Raw genomic sequence first — 20,031 nt, forward strand, 5'->3', positions numbered from 1 at the left:
AGCACTATGTTCCTATAAATCCTTTGCATGGTGTAGGCTTATCACACAGTCTGTTTGTACACCCTTAGATATCTTGGTTTCACCTTAAAATTACCCAACAGTCCTGGTGAACTGCTGTTATTTCAGGATGGTGAAGATCTGATGGATGAGAGTGTGCTGAAGTTCTACACTCAGCAGTGGGAAGATTACAGGTTTTCAAGCAAAGTATTGAATGGGATCTGTGCCTACCTCAATCGACACTGGGTTCGTCGTGAGTGCGATGAAGGTCGTAAAGGAATATATGAAATTTATTCAGTAAGTAGCTGTTGGAAGGGAATGATTTATCCATTCCATCTGTCACGTTTGCATTATTATCCTGCAGATCTCTGCCTGAATCCAGAGGAGTTTTGAAGCAGTCAGCAAAGTGGAAATCTCCCCCATTTCCATACTCCCACCATAGAATATTTGTAAAAATTCCTGGGGTCTCAGCCTGTGAGATGTTCAATCTGCCTTGTGTGTGTTGGTGCTTCCAGTATTAGACTGTTGAGGGTTCTGTTTCTGAATATTTGCTGTTTATACCATTATCTGTGTGCATCAGTGTGGCCTTGTCATTCCACTTAGAATTCAGCCAAGCATTTCAAATACCAAACGAAGAAGTAAATTGCAGTTTTTTTCTGATGACTTCAATACATCTCTACAAATTTTTTCTCATCCAAGCTGCTAAGATTCAGTCAACATTTGGTTTGTAGTGTAAGTTATTTTGGTACAGTTCTGAAAGATTGATATGTGATCTTGATAATTTTTTATGTAATGTAAAGTAACATAAATAAGAGAAGAACTTGAGAGAAGTTCTCTATCTCGGATAACTAAAAGTTTGTTGTTTGTTTGGGTTTTTTTTTAATAACAGATAATTATTGTCCTTGCTGGGAAAGCATTAGAAAAGTGGTGTGCTGTTTTACTACTTCACTAAAAGAACTTTGCACATGGTAGAAAAACAATAGGTATGCTTAGTTCCCTTCCTCTTAACTTTACCAGCCTAATGCTAAGGGACTGTGTCAGCCTGGAAATTGCCAACCAAAAAAGCTGTATATTGTCCAAGTAACTTGTGGGGTTTGTTAGTTTGTAGTGAATTGCTGTCAGAAAAGGGCATGTCTTAGGTGTAGAGTTAGTCATAAAGCACATGGTAATTTTAGTGTGAAAGTCTTTTGCTTGAGAAATCTGTCTGCCAAAATATAATAATTCCAGAAGTTCTGATTGTTTAGCATAGTAGGTCAGCTTTCCTTAAGGAGAAATATTTTTATTCCATCTTTCACCTCCCTTCCTTTCCTCCCAGCTTGCCTTGGTGACCTGGAGAGACTGCTTATTCAGGCCATTAAATAAGCAGGTATGTATATTTGTATATAAATATATTATTACTGTAGTGTTATTGCATAGGGTTAATTTTATATATTGTTAGTAACTGCTTCAAGGAGAATTTGGGGGACGGGAGGGGCTCAAACCCTGAAAATAAAGGGGAACCTTCTGCTTCTCCTTTGTGATGTTGATAAAGAGAAATATTTGGGGGAATAGGCCTTTTTCTGTGTGTGTGATTGAATCTTGATACCAAGACTGTTCTGTTGTCTCTTTGCTGAGAGAATCCTTGGGGTTTTTTTTAAAAAAAAAAGCTGAGGGGATTCATCTTAAATGAAGTAGCAACTTCAGCTGTTTCTAAGCCAGGCAGGAATCCAGGCATGTTTGAGAGTCAAGATTTCAGGAGAACACACAGCAACAGGCTGGGATTTTGGTCCCTTCTCATGTTACTGTGAATTGTTAAATTTACACTGATCCCTGGGAGATTCAGGCCAACCAAATATTTTAAATTAACGAATCAGCACAATATAAAACAAGACATTCCCTCACAATCTTTAGGTAGGTATGTATTTGATTTCACTTTCCAGAAGTTCATGATGAAGTAGTTGCAGCAGATTATTTGTGTAAAGAACAGATGGGTGGTTCAGCTCTTGCAACAAAGTTTTATTGTATTTCAGTTATAAAACAAACAGAAGTTTGGCAAATTAAAAACAAAAAAAGAAAAAATACCATATATAAAACCATATATACCTCACCACTAATCAGACTGTAATTCTGTTATATAACTTAAAGTTGTAGCATATTCTGTAGGAATTTTATGTGTTCAGATCTCCTTAAATGTTGTTCCCAAGGGGCTTGACTTGTCTTGAGTGTAGGAATACACTCCTTTTTAAATATTACTGTGCTTGATCTGCCAGCTGCTTTCTCTGTGCTTGACTCACTTTTAATCCCTGTTTTCTAAGGTAACAAATGCAGTGTTGAAGTTGATTGAGAAGGAAAGAAATGGTGAAACTATCAACACAAGGCTGATCAGTGGAGTTGTACAATCCTATGGTAAATGAGATTTCTTTAAAATTCTGTTACTTTCTCAAGAATAAATAAATATTTGTACCCTGTCAGAACTCAGAAGTCACAACCCACCTCCTTGGGTGTGCAATAAGGATTTATTTTTTTACAGTAATATAAATTTATTGTTTAACTTCGTATTTCTGCTGACACTTGATACAGTCACAGTTCATTACACCATGTTTGTAAAACTTGAAAGTGCAACTGACTGACAAGGGTGTTCATTGTTTACAAATCAGTTATTTGGCAGCTAAATCTGGAAGGGAGGGAAGTGGAGTAGTTTCCAAAAGTGGGGGTTTTTTTGCCATTTGCATGATATTGAGAGTTTTGCCACCCAGATTATTAGTTTCATTAATAAAAACAAAAGTGTATAATCTGGAACTCCAAGAGGAGAAAAATGAAAAGAGAATTTGAACCAGCTTTTGAGATTATAAAGTTTTCCAAATCCTATAATCCATTTTAGGAAGTGTATCCAGAGGTGCAGTTTACATGAGTCATGTCTTGTGCTGCTTATTTTGTAAATGCAAAATCAAGGTATATTTTTAAAAGTGGTGTTGACACAGTCCCAACCAATCACCTTCATCTAAGTCAGAAGGAGTGTAATTGTTTATTTGCAAGAGATCATAAAAAACAGTTTTGTCATGCTTGGTCTTTTTTTTGTATTTTTTTCGTGTAGTGGAGCTGGGTCTGAATGAAGATGATGCATTTGCAAAAGGACCTACACTAACTGTCTATAAAGAATCCTTTGAATCTCAGTTTCTTGCTGACACAGAGAGATTTTATACACGAGAAAGTACTGAATTCTTGCAACAAAACCCAGTCACAGAGTACATGAAGAAGGTAAATTACTTAATCAGCTTTGTGGAAATTTTTTTTTCCTGGATACAGATGTGTTTTAAAGTAATACAAATTCCAGGCTTTTATTATCAGTTTCTTAAAGTGGTGGTTCTTTGACAGAAAGTTAGCTCCTTTTTCCTGTAGTGATTTGCTTCTGTGTTTAGCTGGTGTGAAGTTTGTCTCCCTACTGCATTTCAGTAAGTACAAGGAAAGTTTGAAACATTATTAGTGGGCAAAACAGAAAATAATGTTAAAATAAATTCAGATTTTGTTAGACTTCAGGACACTAAAAGCCTGCAAATTTATTGGTCCTGTACTAGGAACTGTGTGTTGGAATCTCTTGCTGAGCAGCTACCTGAGGAAATACATCATTAATGAACTTCAGTTCTCTCAGAATATTTCATTGTGTTGAGCCCTACACAGAACTTATGACAGCAGAGACAAGATTTAAGTTCTAAACTAGTCTCTGGTTTGGGGCATCCCAGACAGAGCAACTGAGAGCAAATAGGATAAACATTGGCTATTTCCAGCCCAGTTATTGGGTCAGTCTTACTGAATGTGAGACAGATGGGTCACCTTCCACCTTGCACAAGTGCTGCTTTATGTTCTTTCTTCACTTTCTGAATTGCTGCTTGTTTTTTCCATTTCAGCTTCAGTTAAAAAGTAAGAGAGCTTTTTGAGTGTGTGCAGATACACATCCCTCCCTGCAGTATCCTTTGCATGATGCTTTTTACCACATCCTTTCTTGACTCTTGGCATTAAAGTCAATGGATTACCCAAAAAAAAAAAAAAGGGTGGGGGAGTGCTAGAAATAACACAGTGAAACAAGTCATGCCTTTAGTCTGTTGGGAGAGTTGCCCAGTAATTACCAGACCTACTTATGTTTACTCTTGTGCTGTTGAATTAATTATTTTTTGCTACTTCCCTTTTGATTTCTTGTCTTAACTTTAATATATGTATAAAAAGAGAGTGGTGGAATTTCAGTCATTCATAACCTGAATGCCTGGCTCATGCAGATTTCCTTAGTACAGGACAGTAAAATCTGTCTGAAGGTCATTGCTATTTCAAGAACTAGAGATTAGTGACAAGTAGAAATAACTTATTAGTGCCCCAAACAACCCTCAAGGCTTCAAAAATCCACAAAAGAGCAAATCACTCTGCTTGAAGCTGATGTTGAAGCTGAAAGCACTTCTAAGGTTGGCAGAAGGCAGGGGAAATCTCCAGCAAGAGAATGTGTAGCCTTAAGTCTTTGCTCAAATTAATATAGTAGAGATGTATAAAGGCTGTTTGGACAGTCTTGGCATCTCCTGATAGACTAGTGAGTATAAGATCTTGAAAATAATCTGTTGGAAGCATGACCTGTGACAGAGTAATCTGCTGGTGGTGCACTTACATGACATTCTCACTGTGCACTGTATTTAGTTCTGACTGGGGATAGGGAGCATTGGAAAATAAAAAGAAACTTGTTGGAGTGCCATAGTTCACTCAGCATAACATCAGTGTTAATGTTAGAGTAGAATGGTGGGTATTTCTTGTAGAACACCCAGTGAAGTCTCAGTCAGAATTAGGGTTTGTGTATATAGTTATGCAGGCAGCCTTACTGAGTCTGGAAGGATTGTGAATTTTTCTTCTAGCACAGCCTGATGTGCTGTAGGGAAAAAGGTCAGTATTTCTTAAGACTGTCCCTTGAAATATAGTCTGAAACTGAACTGTAGATCATTATAGTTAGAACAGGTCAACATGCTTTGTGTGGACTAATTATTTTTCCCATTTTTCTGCAATGTGACTTAAAAAGGAAAATGGAGTTAGAAGAACACCAAAAAATGAGAGTATAAGTAAACATGAAGTGAAGAGTAAATCTTTCTTTTCGTAGAGGAGCTCAAAGTGAGAGTCGACTGTTAACATTAAAAGTGATGGTCTAAGGATATTTCAAGAAGCAGCAGAATTTCCTGAACTACAGAAATACAGAATTGCTTAAAAGTAAAATCAGGAGAACTACTAATCCCATTCCAGTTCCTACTGTTCATCAGAAAGGTTTGCTTCTATTTGCTGTCAGTAAGGAAGTTAATTGTTAGTCCTTACTGGTAAGGAACTGGCAAGTACTTTGAAGCAGGAGCTTCTATTCCTTCCTAAACTGTGGATTTAATTTCCTGTATTTTGATGAGTACTGGTTTAGCTCTAGGAAACGTTAACCCAGGATCATTTTACAAGAACTTAAGTACAAAATTGTTACCAAAAGGAGTGAAGTTAACAGTAAGGATATTTAAAGCTGTCTCCATGTGTTGCAGTGTACTTGCAGTGGAATTGGTCCTTTTTTACTGTCCATAATGTGATATCTTTCATGCTTAGTCGATATTCTGACATACTAGGAAAGTGCATTAACCTAATTTCATTGCCTTGGTGGCATTAATTTAAATTATTTGGACTGGTAAGAGGAACATACAGACTTACTCCCTAATAATGTGCTGCACTTACAGATGGCTTGTAAAGCGAATCTTCAACACTTTTGCAAACAAAATAGAGAGATTTGTTATATAAACAATTTCAGTTTCACATTTTGGTGTAGGTACTATTCCTCGAGTGACATTTAAAATTTTAGTTTGCCAGGAAGATGTGCATATTGAGCACTTCATATGCCAAATTAAATGCTAGTATACTTAAATTATTGTAGTTTATTGGGAAGCTTTTTCTGTGTACATGAGATCATTTCAATGAATTTGTCACAAGCATACTGGTAAATTGTAGTCCTCTGCCTCTTGGTTTTGTGGGAGCATGAAATGTGTTCAGTTCTGGGCCCCTCAGTTGAGGCAAGAGATTGAGGGGCTGGAGCGGGGCCAGAGAAGAGCAACGAGGCTGGAGAAGGGACTGGAGCACAAGTGCTGTGGGGAGAGGCTGAGGGAGCTGGGGGTGTTTAGCCTGGAGAAGAGGAGGCTCAGAGGTGACCTCAGCACTGTCTGGAACTGCCTGAAGGGAAGTTCTGGCCAGGTGGGGGTTGGTCTCTTCTCCCAGGCACTCAGCAATAGGACAAGGGGCACGATGGGCTCAAGCTCTGCCAGGGGAAATTGAAGTCGGAGATCAGAAAAAATTCTTTGCAGAGAGAGTGCTCAGACATTGGAATGGGCTGCCCAGAGAGGGGGTGGATTCCCCATCCCTGGAGGTTTTTCAACTGAGCTTGGCCGTGGCACTGAGTGCCATGATCTGGTAAAGGGACTGGAGTTGGACCAAGGGTTGGCCTTGAGGATCTGGGAGGTCTTTTCCAACCCAATCCATTCTATGATTCTATAATTTAAACAAAACTACCTCTGTCACTGGAGAGCTTTCTGATTCTAAAACTTCCAGCATCTCATGTCAGCAGATTTCTCTTTTTCTGACAGCAGATTTCCATCTGTAAACTTCCTATTCAGAAGCAATGGGCAAGCAGTCTTGCTGTGGTTCTCCCCCACCATTCAAATAGTGCATAGAGTCATAGAATAGAATCATAGAATCAGTTGGGTTGGAAGAGACCTCTGAGATCATCAAGTCCAACCCTTAATCCAACCCCACTTTGATTAGCAGATCATGGCACTCAGTGCCACGTGCAATCTCACCTTAAAAACCTCCAGGGTCGGGGAAGCCACCACCTCCCTGGGCAGCCCATTCCAATGCCTGACCACTCTGTAAAGAACTTCTTCCTGATCTCCAACTTCAGTTTGCCCTGGCAGAGCTTGAGCCCATCGTGCCCCCTTGTCCTATTGCTGAGTGCCTGGGAGAAGAGACCAACCTCCACCTGGCCAGAACTTCCCTTCAGGCAGTTCCAGACAGTGCTGAGGTCACCTCTGAGCCTCCTCTTCTCCAGGCTAAACACCCCCAGCTCCCTCAGCCTCTCCCCACAGCACTTGTGCTCCAGTCCCTTCTCCAGCCTCGTTGCTCTTCTCTGGCCCCGCTCCAGCCCCTCAATCTCTTGCCTCAACTGAGGGGCCCAGAACTGAACACAACACTCAAGATGTGGCCTCCCCAAGGCAGAGTCCAGGGGAAGGGTCACTGCCCTGGGCCTGCTGGCCACACCAGTTTGGATCCAGGCCAGGATCCCATTGGCCTTCTTGGCCACCTGGGCACACTCTTGGCTCCTGTTGAGCTTCCTGTCCCTCAGTCCCCCCAGGTCCCTCTGCCTGGCTGCTCTCCAGCCACTCTGTGCCCAGCCTGGAGTGCTGCAGGGCTTGGGGTGGCCAAAGGGCAAGACCTGCACTTGGCCTTGTTGAACTCCATCCCATTGCAATCAGCCCATCTCTCCAGTCTCTCCAGATCCCTCTGCAGAGCCCTCCTGCCTTCCAGCAGGTCGACACTCCCTCCCAACTTGGTGTCATCAGCAAATTTGCTGATGATGGACTCAATCCCCTCATCTAAATCATCACTAAAGATGTTAAACAGGACTGGACCCAACACAGACCCCTGGGGAACACCACTGGTGACCAGCTGGACACAGCCCCGTTCTCCAGCACTCTCTGGGCACAGTGTTATCTCCAACATAGGCATCAATTCCAAACGTGTGTTGTGATTTCCAGACAAACCACTGCTTGAGTAGGTGGTCCGTAACCCCCCATTAGTGGGAGGTTTGTTGTCTGTCTTTCTCTGGATGAACTTGGTGCTCAGTCCCCTGTTCTCTGTCTTGCACAAGGTCTCACTGTCCCTCTGTCCCGCAGGCCGAGGCTCGGCTCCTGGAGGAGCAGCGCAGAGTTCAGGTGTATCTCCATGAGAGCACACAGGATGAGCTGGCACGGAAATGTGAGCAAGTGCTGATTGAAAAACACCTGGAGATCTTTCACACAGAGTTCCAGAATCTGTTAGATGCTGACAAAAATGAAGGTAAGGAGATTGTGCTGGTTTAAAGGTAATCCAGCAGGAGAAGTGAACACAAAAGAGATTATAAGTCAGAATCACAGTTTAATAACAATATTACAATAAATGCAATGGCATAAAGAGAAACTTGTTTTAACCCACAAAACTGAGAAGTATGACCCAGCACCCTGGGGTGCAAACCCCACATGGCTCCCCCAAATCCAATGTAAAAGGAAGCGACAAACCTGTTGGTGCAGATGATGACGCAGTCTGGTTGAGAGTGGTGGGCTCCTCCTGTTGAGGTTCTGCTCCTCTGGATTCAACAAGTGGTTCCCCAAGTCCCCACACCCCAAGATTCTCTCCCCTCAGGTGCAGGTGGGAGCCCCCAGTCCCTCCCCCAGGGCAAGGAGTTCCACACTGGGGGATCTGACTCTGGCAGTCAGGAGGGATTTTGGAATCGTTGCTGGCTCATGAGCAGAGCTGAGCCCTCAGGTGGGTATGGAGGTGCCAAGGAGTCCCTGCAGGGCAGTTCTCCCAGCTCCTCTGCCAGGCTTCTTTCCCAGCCAGCTCCCAGCCTGAGGGCTCAGCTGTGGCCTGGGCAGCTGCTGCCAGTGGGCCATTGGGAACAGTTCCTGGGAAATGACTAGAGGTTGTAGAAGCCACAGCTTTGGTCACACCCACACAGTGATAAATTGGTCCCACCTGCTGAACTGGGACAGAGATCCAAACGTTGGCTTTAGGCTCAGAGTTCTCCTCCCTGGTGGTTTGTGAAATCTGGTGCTGGCTAAAAGTGATTATATCAGTATTAGTTTGAGAGAAAATGGTCACTGAAGTGATTGGCAAACAGATTTTGATTAATTGGGGATGTTTGTGGTACTGCTTCAAGAAGCCTCTTCCAATCCCAGTTATTAAGGCAGAACATCACTGGTTTGATTTCTGTTCCTGTGATTGGAAGAGCTCCAAGAGCACTCCAGCCATCCTTCCAGCAGGGGCTGGGGCTTGTGTGAGAGAGATGGGAGTGACAAACACAGCAGTGCTCTCACCAGCTGGGGCAGTTTAATCCATCCATCCTTCTGAGTCAGCAGCGAGAATTTTAAATTCCAAAGTGTTTGGAATTATGCACAGGAGATGCTCAAGGAGGAATGGAAGCAAAGAAGCAGCTTTTAACGTAGAGTATATAAAATACATAAAAGAGAGCACAAAGAAAGGGTGGAAATTTTTAATTGTTGAGTTAATTTTAACTGTAAAAATGAGTCTCAGGTGTTACTAATGGATCAAGTTTATGCCATCGTTGAGAATATGCAGAATAAAGACTTCTTCAGCAGTTCCTCTAAAATGAGATTATTGCAGTTTAGGTGTCTTTAAGGAATGGCCAGTTGTATTGGCTTTTATGAGTTTCTTCAGGAGTTATTACAGAGCACAAAATAAATCAGAACTAGGCCAGGTAATTCCTATGGATTGTGCAGAGGATAAGGGTGAATGATGTGTCTGATTTTTTCAGCTGGGGAATAAATTAAATCTGTATTTGAAGTCAGAGTAAGGCTGTATAGCTGAAATACTGCTTTTAAGAATTCAAGGGAAACTATGATCAAGTTACTAATGATGATACTGTTCATTTGAGAGTTTTGGATTGCAACTATGACTGTCACATTATACATCAGTCTCAAAATAGCAGCTATCAATTATTACTGTAATAGTCACGTTGATAACTAAGAGATGATTCAAAATTGGAAAGGGCAATTCAGTGTGATTAGTAGGCCACAAGTTGGCTGATTCAAATGTAAATATCCTGTTTATTTAAGAGTCACGTGTTTGTAAATATTTACTTTGTAATTGGAATAAACAGCTTCATAAATGACTTCTGACAATCAAATAGAGCAAACAAAGTATTTTTTTTTTTACTCAGGAGGCCTTTCTGGGCTTTTTTCTCTCCCCATTTATCAAGCTCATGGGTAGTCATTTACTGTAGTGATGCAATTCCATGAGTTTGTGAGGGTTCAAAAAAAAGAAAATTATTTTATGTCTAAGCACTGTCTAATTGTATGTTTCTGGTTTTACTTTCATTTGTGTTATTTCTAAGATTAATTAGGCCTTTTAAAACACTTAATTTTTTTCGTCTTTTTCAAAATATTCTATTTTCTCTTATTTGGCTTCACTTGTGCAAATTACAGTAGTTCCCTGGCCCTCCTTTAAGTTTCATGAAATCTCAAGCTTAGAAACATTTATTTTGAAAGATTGTCACTGTAATCAGCTCCTTCTCAAATTTGTGATGTACTATCATAGCCTTTTATAGACTATCCTAAACTTATAATAAAAACTTGCTCTCAATTAAAATATTTATTGCTTTCCTCTTCAAAGTATGATGGTTTCAAGGTTCTCCCATGTGTGTAAGTGTGTGGTATTACTGGCCACTCCTCCTGGTGTTCTGTAACTTTTTAATCTCATTGTGCAATTAATGTATGGAGGACAGATCCACCAGCAGCTTGTTATGTCCATGCCTGGCATTATTTTCTATCTTTGTTTCAAAATTCAGTATGGTATTCTTAAGTTCTTATAAAAGTTACCATCAGGTTGAAATCTTGGTTTTCGTGAGAAAAAAAAATGTTTAAGCTTGACAAAGTTCTGAGGAACAGAAAATGTGACACGGAAACTGATGTGAACTGAGATGTCATCACTTCAGTATTAGAAGGCACCAAACTCTGTGTGACATTCCAGAGTTGGGCAGAGCTCTGGCTCCTTTATTTTCGTGTTCTGTTTAATCTCATAACCCTCCTGTGGTAACAAGTTGCTCATAAGCCCTTCAGAGAAGTCACAGAATCACAAAATCACAGACTATTCTGAGTTGGAAGGGACGCACAAGGATCGTGGAGTCCAACTCTTCCTTACCCTTTAGCAGAGCTGGATGCACTGACAGCCTCAAGGTGGATTCAGCAAGGTGAAAGAAATACCCTCATTAGTTTACAGTAAATAATCTGATTGTTTACTGTTTCATTGAGTGCCTGCTCAGTCAGGACAGGATTGCAAGAGGTAACTGCAGGTTTGTGTACCTGTCTGTGGCCATATCACAGTTTGCCTTTTATTTTAAAGAGTTCAACACTCTGAAAGTACAAAGCATTTCCTCTGTTGCAACTGAATAAGAAAAGCAAAACCCTCTTCAGTGTTGGACTTTCCAAAATTACCAATAGGTTTGGAAAGTGTTGGCTGAAAACTGGTGAGATTTTAATGTGAAGCTTTGACATGTGAAATGACATCCAGGTTATTTTTGCTTCTATTAATTTTTTCCTATGGTAATGCTTTTCAGAACCTCTTTTCTTTTTCCAGGTACATTTATTTCTACTGGTAATCAGTCACTTAAACCTTTTTTAAGAGATGTCTGTTATTAACAGCACTTTATGGAAAGAAATTTGATTTATAACATTTCAGTTTATCTGCTCAGGTCACATCAAAGCACAGTGTTCTGCCTTAAATTTCCAACTATTACCACTGAAACTGCCCTGAGTAAAAGAGTTAATGTACAAAGGGCTACAGGTGGTGTCAGATCTCTGAGAACTCCCCTGTTCAGGTTAAGATTCAAAGGACTCTGGTCAGCTGGAGAATGTTGTAGCACAGCCAGCAGTAACAGGACAAATGGGCTCTAATTCATGGTAGCACTTCAAAATCTTATATAAATAACAGTATTTTAACACCATTTTTAAAAGTCATTGCTTTGAATCTATGAAAACTAGAAATCAGAAGTAGATTTTCTACCATTCAGCTCGGGTTTTTTTTAGTCTTCAGATCTGTCACATGGTAAAGGTAAAACAGATTGTTTTTAACTGGTGTTACCTGTCCAGGTGAGTGCCAAGGTTTGCTATACTGTGTATTTTTTTACTGCAGCTTTTTTCTGGCATTTTACAGGAGCAGTTGCATGTATGTTTTTGTTGGCAGTGGGTGTTTAACTCCTGTTGGCAACTTGTAAATGAGAAATCAGAGTCAGAGCCAGTACAGATGGGAGATGTTCCTTTTCTTTTTTTGTTGTCTTTTCCAGACTTGGGGCGGATGTACAACCTCGTATCTCGAATCCAGGATGGCCTTGGGGAGCTGAAAAAACTCTTGGAAACCCACATTCATAATCAGGGTCTGGCTGCAATTGAGAAATGTGGAGAAGCTGCTCTAAATGCAAGTACCCCATCAAAATGAGTCTGTGTGTGGTTGCTGCCACTTTTACATTAGAGGATGGTGAATTCCCAGTTTGCTTCTGTTTTCCCTCTCACTAATTTAATTTTGTGAGGACTAGGCAATGCTCAAATGTTGATTATAGTCTTAAAACAAGTTACATCATATTGTTACTGCTCTTTGAGCTTTGAGAGGCTTTTGGGGCTGTGTTTTTTAATTTCATTTGACCTGATGGGAGGGGATTTAGTGTGGATTTTTAGTTTTGTTTTTGGGGAGAAGGGTGAGTTTCCTTCTGAGTTTTAGCTCTGTTAGGATGTCATGGTGCTTGGAAAGCTGGCTGTGCAAATACAGCACCCAGCACTTACAGCACAAATGCACCTGAGAGTCCCCTGTTTCAGGAAGCATTTTGTCCAGTGGGCTGTATTTTATTCCATCATCTTGCAGCATTCTGACTTGGGCAGGACAGTTTGGGGAAAGTGCCTGTTGGTTTGAGTTTTTTGGTACATGGCTTTCTTCTGTTTAGAAAAGAATGAGAAATACAAGAGGAAGAAAGAACTAAAATGATTAGGAAGGTCACACTATAAAGAGCAGGTCAGCTCTCTAGAACTCTGTGCTTGATTAGCCATGTAATTGTCTTCTTTCATTTTTGTCCCATAATTGTAATTTCAGACTTTTGTCTAATACTCATTTAGTATTGACCAGGGTTGCATCTCAGCAGCATGAAGGTGCTTCAACCCTTTGCTGACCTTTTTGTCTGTTGCTCATTTCTATAGTTTTAAATTCAGAGCTTTTTAGCTGTGTTGATCTCTTATGGATCATCAAGTTGAGGCAAGTTCAGGAATCTTCAGCTTCATTTGTGGACATCACTTTAACTTTTGAAATCACAAATGCCCTGTGCCTGACACATCCCCCTGGTGGTCATCACTCCTGGATTTTTGCTGTTTAGGCCTTGAAGAGCTTAACAGGAAAAAAAAATGAAAGCTTTTTCTCCAGGAATTAGTTCCTCTTTCAGAGAGGGAAGGCCTGAAATTTGTGTTAGTTTTTTGGCTCTGGCCATTTACAAAACTCTGCCTGCTCATGACACTTTTCCTTATTTTTTCATCTTTCTCTTTTGTTCCTTTTCTTATTCCACACATCTGTTCTTCACATTCATAGCAGTATCTTTGGCTGTTTCCCTTGGGATCCATCTTGCCTCTTTTTCCAGTGTCCCTCTCTCTGCTGTGCTGCTGTTCATCATTGCCTTGTTAGCCACAATCCTGGGTGGGATTGATTCTGCCCAGCTTCATTTACCTGAGCTGAATCTAAACAGAATCTTAGAATGGATTGGGTTGGAAAAGACCTCCCAGATCATCAAGTCCAACCTTGGTCCAACTCCAGTCCCTTTACCAGATCATGGCACTCAGTGCCACGGCCAAGCTCAGGTTAAAAACCTTCAGGGATGGGGAATCCACCCCCTCTCTGGGCAGCCCATTCCAATCCCTGAGCACTCTCTCTGCAAAGAATTTCTTTCTCATCTCCAGCTTCAATTTCCCCTGGCAGAGCTTGAGCCCATCGTGCCCCCTTGTCCTATTGCTGAGTGCCTGGGAGAAGAGACCAACCCCCACCTGGCCAGAACTTCCCTTCAGGCAGTTCCAGACAGTGCTGAGGTCACCTCTGAGCCTCCTCTTCTCCAGGCTAAACACCCCCAGCTCCCTCAGCCTCTCCCCACAGCACTTGTGCTCCAGTCCCTTCTCCAGCCTCGTTGCTCTTCTCTGGCCCCGCTCCAGCCCCTCAATCTCTTGCCTCAACTGAGGGGCCCAGAACTGAACACAACACTCAAGGTGTGGCCTCCCCAAGGCAGAGTCCAGGGGAAGGGTCACTGCCCTGGGCCTGCTGGCCACGCTAGTTTGGATCCAGGCCAGGATGCCATTGGCCTTCTTGGCCACCTGGGCACACTCTTGGCTCCTGTTGAGCTTCCTGTCCCTCAGTTCCCCCAGGTCCCTTTCTGGGACCAGCTCAGCAAATGCTTCTCAGAGGTTTCTCTGTAGTTGGTGCAGAGAAATAGTCACACCAGCTTGACTCATCTCACCTATTTTACATCTGTACTCCAGAATGAGTTGTTAACACAGTTAATAGAGATACAGCACAAGGCTGCTCTTCAGCTGAAGATTGCTGCTTTTTGTGCCTTGGTTATTTTTTTTCTCTGAGTCCTTGTAATCAGTAGATGCTTTTCTGAATGTCCTTCAGATCCACTTGCATTTCTTGTCTGTGAGGTTCTCCATCATCTCAGTTCTTTATCTCAAGCACGGTGTTAGATTGGTGGTCCACACAGTCTGTGTCTGCCTTCAGTGGCAACAGGGAGTGTTTTTCAGGATTCTGATAAAACCCTACCCATATTCTGTCATTTCTTGCCAGCATCCAGGACTCCTACTGACAGATAGGACTGTTACAGGACTAAGTCCATGCCTGGTTGAACCTCCTGATCTGCTTCCAACACCCTCCTCTGGCACCACGTTCTAGAAATCCACTATTTTATATGTAAAGGTGGTTTTTATCTGTCTTAAACTTGTTTCCTATCACTTTCATCCAATGCCCAATAGTGGCAAAATGTGGCTTTTAATGATAATTCATCTTTTCAGTCATACTCTCTTCAAACTTCCTATCTCCAAATTGAAGACTTCTAGACCTTTTAGTCTGTTACAGTCACTGTCCTGTTGTTCTACTTGCTCCTCACTGTCCCTGTTCCAACTCCACTCCATCTTTACTGAGGTCCAAAGATTAGTAATTGCACATGGTCTGGGAGTGCCATAAACTTGATGTTTTTTGGCATTTGGCTGCCATTGAGTGTAGAGCAGGTAATTTTTAGGAGCTGCCAAGGACTGAGATCTCTGTCCTAAGTCGTACCTGTTACATTCTCACTACAGAGATTTATTTTGGAAAGGTGTTTTTCTGCAGCAGCTGCCATTTAATGATTGTCCAGTTCTCTCAGCTCTAATTCAAATTGAGCTTAATCTTTGAGAATGTTTGCAGTGGTTGAGTAGATGGGGTTTGTTTGGCTTTTTTATTTTTTACACTCTGGTTGCTGTAAATGAAAACTTACACTGATGTCAGTCAGTCCTGGACACAGGACCTGAACCAGTCTGGGTACTATTTTACCTTTAAAATAGTTCTAATATTGTGGACTTCCTCCTTAAAAACTTGCTTTGGCTGGTGAGTAGCTCCATTTTGGAGGAAGTAGAAAGCAGAACGTGAACAGGATGTAAAATCCATTCTCTCTTTATTGCAGGATCCAAAAATGTATGTACAGACAGTGCTGGATGTGCATAAGAAGTACAATGCTTTAGTCATGTCTGCATTCAACAACGATGCTGGCTTTGTGGCTGCACTGGACAAGGTAAGTGTGGGCAGTGCCACAGGGGGAGCTTCTCTTTTTTCATTTCCATTCAGTCTCTTGTCTCCCAAAATTTCACTGTCTTCTGTTATTTATAGGCTTGTGGTCGCTTCATAAATAACAATGCAGTGACAAAAATGGCTCAATCATCCAGTAAATCCCCAGAGCTACTGGCACGATACTGTGACTCCTTACTAAAGAAAAGGTATGTCTTCAAAGAGAAATCATTATTTCATGTTGGCTTTGGGTTTAAAATATTCTGTCATGTGAGGTTTTACCCTGTGTCTTCAGAAACAGAACTTAATGATTCAAGAAATTAATTGCGCTGAATTCTGGATGCAAAACTTTCTGTACAATCATTCCTAAATGTTATGTTGACTTGGCTTTTCTTTTTTTAAGGAAGAGGAGGGGAAATAAGAAAACCTTTAATTCCTTATAGGAATGTGAGTTCTGCTTTTTAATAAAACAGAAGGAGGTTTTTCCCCCCAGAAGTTTGAGTTGGGTTGTATGTTGTAAAGAAGAGACGCACATTCCCTTTTTCCATTAAAACTCTTGCTTTCTTCCTGTTGTTTCCTCTATACCTTCTTCCACTTGGGTAGAAATTGAGAGCAAGAACTGCTTTCTAACCTCTCACAGTTCATATTTTAATTCAAGGTATTTGGTTTCAGGTGATTCAGCAGCTCATACACAGTTCAGGTCACCCTGGATTGGTGTCTAAATGTTTTGGAGGAGTAAAAAACCCACCACCAAACAATGCAAAAATGGAAGAACTTTTTGACTTTTCCCTTCCCCATCCCCTCCTTCCTTGAGCAAAGGATTTATTTTCTCCTTTATAAATACTGGCTTTCTGCAGGGTGGATTTGGGGTGTGCCTGTTGGACAGTCATGGAGGGGAACAGTCACCTCACCCAGTCAAGTCCAAGCTTTATGAGCTGTTCTCTTCTCACTGTACTATCCGAGATAAGAAATACAGACAGCCTTTAACAGCAGGAAAAGGCACAGATCCATGTTTAAGCCCATAAATCTTGAGAAGTATCAGGTATCAAGAAGTCCTGAGCAGCTGTTGGTCCAGAACTTCAACCTGTAAAAATTGTGTCCTTCGGAATTGCTCACAGGTGGAGCAGTGAAATGTTCATTTCATGGCATTGTTTTCTCTTTAAAGAGTCTGATCCGACAACTGCTCAAATCTGTGTTCCTTTACTTGTGGAGTTTCCTTAGACATCCATGTGTGGATTTAGTTCTGCTGTTTGGGGACTCATTAAAGATGCACTTCTTTAATTGCAGCTCAAAGAATCCAGAAGAAGCAGAATTGGAAGATACCCTCAATCAAGTGGTAAGATGTCTATAAGTCCAGTTCTCTTCTGTGTAAGCTTTGACAAGTTAGTAACACTCAAGTGTCACACAAGGCAGAGAAAAGAAATATTTTTGCACATTTGATTTCATTCCTTAGTATTTAATTTAATTTTTTGAGTAATAATAGTAATCTCTGTGTGGCTTTTTAAAAATTGTTTTATTTTGTGTATTAATAAAAAGCCCTTTACAGCAAATTTAAAGGGGTTATATTGAAGCTGTGCTTTTACTTCATCTTTATATACATATGTAATATATAGATATAATTTCTACAGTATCTTTTACATGTATATAAAAGGCTGCACATGTGAAATACGTGTTCATGTGTTTAAATTGTATCCACATGTAAAACAAACACACACCACCACTCCCTTCTCCCCCTCCCAAAGAAAAAGCCAAACAAACCCCCCTCACCTTAACAATTCAGGTGCAAATGAAGCAGCTACTGCTGCAGCTTTTTCAAGACAAATGTTCAAATATTGTTTTCCTTACAAACTCTATTGGCTTTTCCAGATGGTTGTCTTCAAGTACATTGAGGATAAAGATGTGTTTCAGAAATTCTATGCTAAAATGTTGGCAAAGAGACTTGTGCACCAGAACAGTGCTAGTGATGATGCTGAGGCAAGCATGATCTCAAAATTAAAAGTGAGTATTGCATGGCTGTCCCATCACCTACTGCCTTGCAGGTCTTCAGACTGTTTTGGAAAGAATTAATGTATATCCCTTCATTTCTTTATTTTTTTATACAGCAGAAAAATACACAAGATCTTTATTTCTAGCCCTTTATTTCTAGCCCTTTATTTCTAGCCCTTTATTTCTAGCCCTTTATTTCTAGCCCTTTATTTCTAGCCCTTTATTTCTAGCCCTTTATTTCTAGATCTTTATTTCTAGATCTTTATTTCTAGATCTCCATTTCTAGATCTCCATTTCTAGATCTTTAGATCTTTGTTTCTAGATCTTTATTTCTAGATCTTTATTTCTGCCTTTTTTCTTTTTTTTAAGTAATACCAGCTTGGAATACATATCTGTCCCTTGGAGTTAAACTTCATTATTCTTATCCAAATGAACGACATGGATATATTTGTTCAGGGGAATGACTACTGAAAAGTAGCTTTATTTCATTAACTCTTGTTCATGCAGAGTCAAGCAAAGTATGGTCTAATACCCTTGGAGAATTCTGTTTCCTTGTGTTTTGCTTCATTGTTAAACAAAATTTTCTTCAGTTTTCAATGACAGTTGAAGAGCTTATCTAGTTGAGATCAGTACTTTGAGTAAGGGAAATAGGGAAATTTCCACATCTTTTTAGAAAATAAGTTCTGATACTTGTTCTTCTCATTATCCCATGTCAAATATGTGTCTTGTTGATATACCTGTGCTTTCAAACTGCAGCAAGCTTGTGGTTTTGAGTACACCTCCAAGCTGCAGCGGATGTTCCAAGACATTGGTGTGAGCAAGGACTTGAATGAGCAGTTTAAAAAGCACCTGACCAATTCAGAACCACTGGATTGTAAGTAATACATTCCCCTAAGTTACTGTTGCCTAGTTTGGCTTCCCCTTATTTTTACAGAGCTAACTATGAGGGAAATACTTGCCTTAGCCATTGTACTGCCAGAAGTCACAGTTAGTGCTCTGCTGACCAAGATAGCCAGGAGTGTAAAGTTAGTCTTCTAGGCATGTGCTTTGTCTTCTAATAGCACTTTCTGCCTTTTGTGGGGAGCCCCTCTTGATTCTGCAGCTCATGTTAAGATATGTAAGTAAATTACATTGAATCCTGGCTCTTCTTTTTTCCTTTTTCTTTTCCTTTTTGAATTTTTGATTGGAGAGATGTTTTTCTTGAAAATGTTTTGATTTTGAACACAACATGGCTGAAGTTCAGACTTGTGTGAAAGTATTCACTCAGCAATAGGACAAGGGGGCACAATGGGCTCAAGCTCTGCCAGGGGAAACTGAAGTTGGAGAGCAGAAAAAACTTCTTTGCAGAGAGAGTGCTCAGGCATTGGAATGGGCTGCCCAGAGAGGGGGTGGATTCCCCATCCCTGGAGGTTTTTAACCTGAGCTTGGCCGTGGCACTGAGTGCCATGATCTGGTAAAGGGACTGGAGTTGGACCAAGGGTTGGACTTGATCTCTGAGGTCTTTTCCACCCAATCCATTCTATGATTCTATGAAGGAAAAAAGTATATTGTGTCCCAGGTTGTTAGACAGCCCTGTCTCTTTTTTATACATATTTTTTAATTGAAGCACATTGGACCAAACTCTATCAAGAACTGGTAATTATTTCTTGGGTTACAGTTAGAGTTGGGGATTGTCAAGCCTAAATTTTACTTAGTTCTTATGTTACTCTTACTTGACCTGTCCAAAGTGCCTTACAAATATAAATGTGAAAGGTCTGTTCCAGCATTTGTGTGACAGTAAATGTTTACAATTTTCAGAGTTATATGTTAAAAGGGAAATCCATTGTGGGGATAGAAATAGGGTAGTAACTTCTCCAAAACAGAGAAAATTGAGTGCCTGTCACAGTAAATGTAAAGCTCTCCAACTGCAGTGACATCTTTCAGGAGTGTCTTTAGTTTATGATCTGAAAAAAATACATTACTTAATGATATTTTTACCACAAGACAGAACCATTTCCAGTTTGTGCTGGGACTGGGACTGTGTTTGAAGAGGGGGTAGGAACGAGGGCAATGATGCAGCTCAGCCTGTTCCCCTCTCTTGCAGTGGATTTCAGCATCCAGGTGCTGAGCTCTGGGTCGTGGCCGTTCCAGCAATCCTGCACCTTCGCTCTGCCCTCTGAGGTGAGGCTCTTTGGGTTCAGCTGACATGGAATCATCCTGAGAGAGACTTGTTTTAGCAGGCTGGTGTCTCCTCCTGTCTTGCTGTGTGTCAGAGAGGGCTGGGAGTGGCTCTGGTAGTTGCTTATGAGGGTATTTGGAACAACACAATAATAGGAAAGAACTGTGTGAATTATGTATTTTTTCTAGTCGTGCTTATTGTATTATAAAAAGGAAGAATGAAACTTCAATGCTGGTTTACATTTATATTGTTAATGATACTTTAAAGAAAGACCTTGTCACAAAGGGAAATTTTCATCCAGTCTGTGGTATTTGAATACT

At 40.8% G+C, this 20,031-nt stretch overlaps 1 protein-coding gene across 1 annotated transcript in view; it reads left to right on the forward strand.

Annotated features, from left to right (window-relative positions):
• The window catches only part of CUL1 (cullin 1), a 65,104-nt gene that overhangs the window by 35,523 nt on the left and 9,550 nt on the right, over positions 1-20,031 (forward strand). The window contains exons 4-15 of the mRNA XM_071559621.1: positions 127-294; positions 1,313-1,363; positions 2,292-2,382; positions 3,071-3,234; positions 7,911-8,073; positions 12,074-12,204; positions 15,467-15,574; positions 15,670-15,776; positions 16,855-16,903; positions 17,434-17,565; positions 18,310-18,427; positions 19,637-19,713. Coding sequence (XP_071415722.1) covers positions 127-294; positions 1,313-1,363; positions 2,292-2,382; positions 3,071-3,234; positions 7,911-8,073; positions 12,074-12,204; positions 15,467-15,574; positions 15,670-15,776; positions 16,855-16,903; positions 17,434-17,565; positions 18,310-18,427; positions 19,637-19,713 — 1,359 coding nt within the window. The remainder of the gene's footprint in view (positions 1-126; positions 295-1,312; positions 1,364-2,291; positions 2,383-3,070; positions 3,235-7,910; positions 8,074-12,073; positions 12,205-15,466; positions 15,575-15,669; positions 15,777-16,854; positions 16,904-17,433; positions 17,566-18,309; positions 18,428-19,636; positions 19,714-20,031) is intronic.

This window comes from Pithys albifrons, chromosome 7 (genome assembly GCF_047495875.1).
Source record: "Pithys albifrons albifrons isolate INPA30051 chromosome 7, PitAlb_v1, whole genome shotgun sequence".
Lineage (NCBI taxonomy): Eukaryota > Metazoa > Chordata > Aves > Passeriformes > Thamnophilidae > Pithys > Pithys albifrons.